We start from the raw sequence: 4,345 nt of genomic DNA, 5'->3' as shown, positions 1-4,345 counted from the left end.
GGTTAATAGGTGTTACAAAAGGGTGGTGGCGCGTGGTGGGGTTAATAGGTGTTACTACAGGGTGGTGGCGGTGGCGGGTGGTGGGGTTAATAGGTGTTACTATCACGGTAATATATACTGCTTAATAAACTGAAATAAACTGCTTAACTTAATAATAAATTTTTCACAGCACAGCCACAGTATAATTATTTAAGCAATTAATTAGTTACGCTCACGACTGACTTCCACACTTACAGCCACCCAGACTCCCTGACTTAAGACCACGATAAAGGCGCGATGCAGGCATCATATAGACACGATATAGGCATCATTTAGGCATCATATAGGCGCGATGTAGGCATAATATAAGCAGGCGATGTAGGCACACTTAGGCTTGCACTCGACGATGTAGGCATAATATAGGCACAATAAAGGCGCGATGTAGGCATCATGTAGGCACGATAAAGGCGCGATGCAGGCATCATATAGACACGATGTAGGCGTAATATAAGCAGGCGATGTAGGCATCATGTAGACACAATATAAGCGTGATGTAGGCCCACTTGGGCTGACTTGGGTACGATATAGGCACCATATAATCACGTGATGTAGGCTCACTTAGGCTTGTACTCGACGATGTAGGCATAATATAGGCACAATAAAGGCGCGACGTAGGTATAATATAAGCACGCGATGTAGGCATCATGTAGGCACAATATAAGCGTGATGTAGGCCCACTTAGGCTTGTACTCGACGACGAAGGCATAATATAGGCACCATATAGGCACTTTATGTAGGCACCATATAAGCACTTTATATAGGCACTTTATGTAAGCTCACTTGGGCTTGTACTCGACGACTTAAGGCACCATATAGGCACCATATAGGCACCATATAGGCACGTTATGTAGGCTCACTTAGGCTTGTACTCGACGACTTAAGGCACCATATAGGCATCATATAGGCATGTGATGTAGGCACCATATAGGCACAATATAAGCATGTGATGTAGGCATCATATAGGCACAATATAGGGACGTGTTGTAGGCATCATATAGGCACCATATAGGCGCTTTATATAGGCTCACTTGGGCTTGTACTCGACGACGAAGTAGTTGATGGGGCAGCCGCCGTCGCCCCAGGCGTTGAGGTGCAGGGACACGGACGTGGCCGCCACCTCCACGAACCTCCCCACGTCGGGGACCACGGGCTTGCCCCCCCGCGTGCGGGTGCTGAGTACCTCCGAGGGCTCCCCCGTGCCTATCCTGGGGGTTATTAGGTAATGAGATGGCTAATGAGGTAATGAGATGGCTAATGAGGTAATGAGATGGCTAATGAGGTAATGAGATGGCTAATGAGGTAATGAGATGGCTAATAAGGCAATGAGATGGCTAATGAGGTAATGAGATGGCTAATGACGGAGTAATGAGATGGCTAATGAGATGAGAATTAGATGTTGATGGACAGAGTGATGAGGGTGATGGACTGGTATTTAATTGGTACTTGTATGGTACTTGACTGGTACTTACTTGTTGTACGCCGACGCCTTGATCTGGTACCGCGACCCGCACCACAGGTTCTCCAGCGTGTAGGTACGCGCGGCCGCTGGTACCTACATGGTACGGCAGTGGTAAGGCAATGGTAAAAAGTACGTTTCATTTCCATTATAATAAAAATATAATATATTGTATTATTATAAAATAAAAAATAATATAATAACAAAATAATTATAATATATTTGCTTGAGTTACCCCTGCACAACATGCACTTTCCGTCGATGTCTTCAGTAGCGGCAATGTTATGTGCGACAATTTTGAGTCTATTTCAAAGGCCTGAATAAAAAGCGTTCACGCGTACGCAGGCTGACACTTCTAGCAGATAATAAATAGCGCTTTAATCAGATAATATATATAATATTTATATATAATATAAGACCATTTATATATTATATAGATAACATAGCGCTGCGCGTATAATGGCCACACTGGGACACTGGTCAGCGCATCTTACAGTGAGTTAATGTTTATAAATGAGTATCACTAACAGCCACCTTGATAGAAGTTTTATGGGGAAATAAAAGATAAATTTAAAAATCCTATATATATACTGTGTTTTATCCTTTTTGGAATCCATTAGGGTATAGTTTAGCTTGTAGCATACCTGTAGTGTAGCGTGTAGCGTACCTGCACTGTCTCCCAGTCAGAGAACTCGGGCTTGTAGTGTAGCGTGTAGCGTGTAGCGTACCTGCACTGTCTCCCAGTCAGAGAACTCTGGCTTGTAGTGTAGCGTGTAGCGTACCTGCACTGTCTCCCAGTCAGAGAACTCTGGCTTGTAGTGTAGCGTGTAGCCGTGTATGGGCGCGGTCTCGTCCACCGTCGAGGGCTTGAGCTTCACTTCGATCTTGTCGGTCGCGCTCGAGACGATCTCGATCTCGGGGGCGTGGGGGGGCGCTGGGGGGCGAAAATGGGTCAAATAGGTTAAGTGGGTCAAGTAGGTTAAGTGGGTCACGTAGGTTAAGTGGGTCAAGTAGGTCAAGTGGGTCATGTGGGTAATGGCCAATGTAATGCAATAAAAGGTAAATATAGACTAAATAAGGTAATCTCGGGGGCATGGGGGGGCGCGCTGGGAGGCGGAAATGGGTCAAATAGGTTAAGTGGGTCATGAAGGTAATGGCCACTGGGGGGCACACGTGGGTTATATAATAAAAATGAAATAATATAATTTAAAAAAAATATAATAAATGATGAAATAATTATAATATAATTGCTTGAGTTACCCCTGGAAAAGTGGCATTTTCTGTCGATGTCTTCAGTAGCGACAGTGTAGGTTAAGTGGGTCATGTAGGTAATGAGCAGTGAAATAAGGCCAGTATAATAAAGAAAGGTATATATAGAATAAAATAAGGTAGTTTAGGCCAAAGAAAGGCATGGATATGGCAATAATAAGGCCATGGGGGCAACAATAAGGCCAGAATAGGCCAAAATAAAGCCAGAATTGGCTAGAATAAGGAGGGAATAGGCCAAAATATGGCACGTAAGGCAATAAAGACGTAGGAGACACTCACCCTGGATAAGTAGGAGACACTCACCCTGAATAAGTAGGAGACACTCACCCTGGATAAGTAGGGTGTAGGAGACACTCACCCTGGATAAGTAGGAGACACTCACCCTGGATAAGTAGGGTATGCGTGACCGTATCCTTGCCGTACGCCTGACACTCACCCTGGATAAGTAGGGTGTAGGAGACACTCACCCTGGATAAGTAGGAGACACTCACCCTGGATAAGTAGGAGACACTCACCCTGGATAAGTAGGGTGTGGGTGACCGTATCCTTGCCGTACGCCTGACACTCACCCTGGATAAGTAGGAGACACTCACCCTGGATAAGTAGGAGACACTCACCCTGGATAAGTAGGGTGTGCGTGACCGTATCTCACCCTGGATAAGTAGGGTGTAGGAGACACTCACCCTGGATAAGTAGGGTGTGGGTGACCGTATCTCACCCTGGATAAGTAGGGTGTGGGTGACCGTATCCTTGCCGTACGCGTTCTCTACCATACACGTATACTCGCCGCCGTCCCCGCGCGCCACCTCGCGGATCAGGAGCGATCCTTCCGGCAGCATACGCATCCTGTCCGTCTCCCTGAACGGCTTCCCCTGCACGCTCCACCTGCACCAAGACCATTAACATTAGTGCATTAACCATTAACGAATTACCCATGAACACATTAACACATTACCCATTAATACGTTGCCAATTAACCAATTAGCGCATTACCCATTAACCCATTAACAACTATTAGAGCATTACCCATTAGCGCATTAACACCATACCCATTAACAAATTAACATCTATTAGAGCACTACCCATTAACCCATTACCACATTACCCATTGACACAGTAACATCTACGGTATTAGAGCATTGCTCATTAGCGCATTAACATTTATTAGAGCGTTATCCATTAGAGCGTTAATATTAATATCTATTAGTGCATTACCCAATACCCACCCATTAAAACCCATTAATACAGTTCTCATTAACGTGTTTATAAATGCCCAAGTCAAGTTTAGTGATCACATAGCGGCAATAACCGCAATAAAAGGCGACAGATAGGCTGGATCTTGCGGGACCGATGATCACACTCCTCAGGGCCGTTGTGATCTCTCTACTTGAGTACTGCTGCCAGCTTTGGACCCCACGGTGGATACAGTGCGGCACTTTAAAGCGGTCCAGCGAACTTTCACGGCCAGGATACCGTACTAAGGATACCGTACTAAGGATACCGTACTAAGGATACCGTACTAAGGATACCGTACTAAGGATACCGTACTAAGGATACCGTACTAAGGATACCGTACTAAGG

At 45.3% G+C, this 4,345-nt stretch overlaps 1 protein-coding gene across 1 annotated transcript in view; it reads right to left on the bottom strand.

The window, feature by feature from the left end:
- Positions 1–4,345, bottom strand: part of LOC108673368 (Down syndrome cell adhesion molecule-like protein 1 homolog) — a gene marked incomplete at both ends in the record, with an annotated part of 25,467 nt that overhangs the window by 11,603 nt on the left and 9,519 nt on the right. The window contains 4 exon segments of the mRNA XM_047882001.1: positions 1,068–1,244; positions 1,509–1,591; positions 2,278–2,429; positions 3,483–3,649. Of these exon segments, the coding sequence (XP_047737957.1) occupies positions 1,068–1,244; positions 1,509–1,591; positions 2,278–2,429; positions 3,483–3,649 (579 nt within the window).

The sequence above is a fragment of the Hyalella azteca genome, unplaced genomic scaffold (genome assembly GCF_000764305.2).
Source record: "Hyalella azteca isolate HAZT.00-mixed unplaced genomic scaffold, Hazt_2.0.2 contig9387, whole genome shotgun sequence".
Lineage (NCBI taxonomy): Eukaryota > Metazoa > Arthropoda > Malacostraca > Amphipoda > Hyalellidae > Hyalella > Hyalella azteca.
This window is presented reverse-complemented; position numbering and strand designations above follow the sequence as displayed.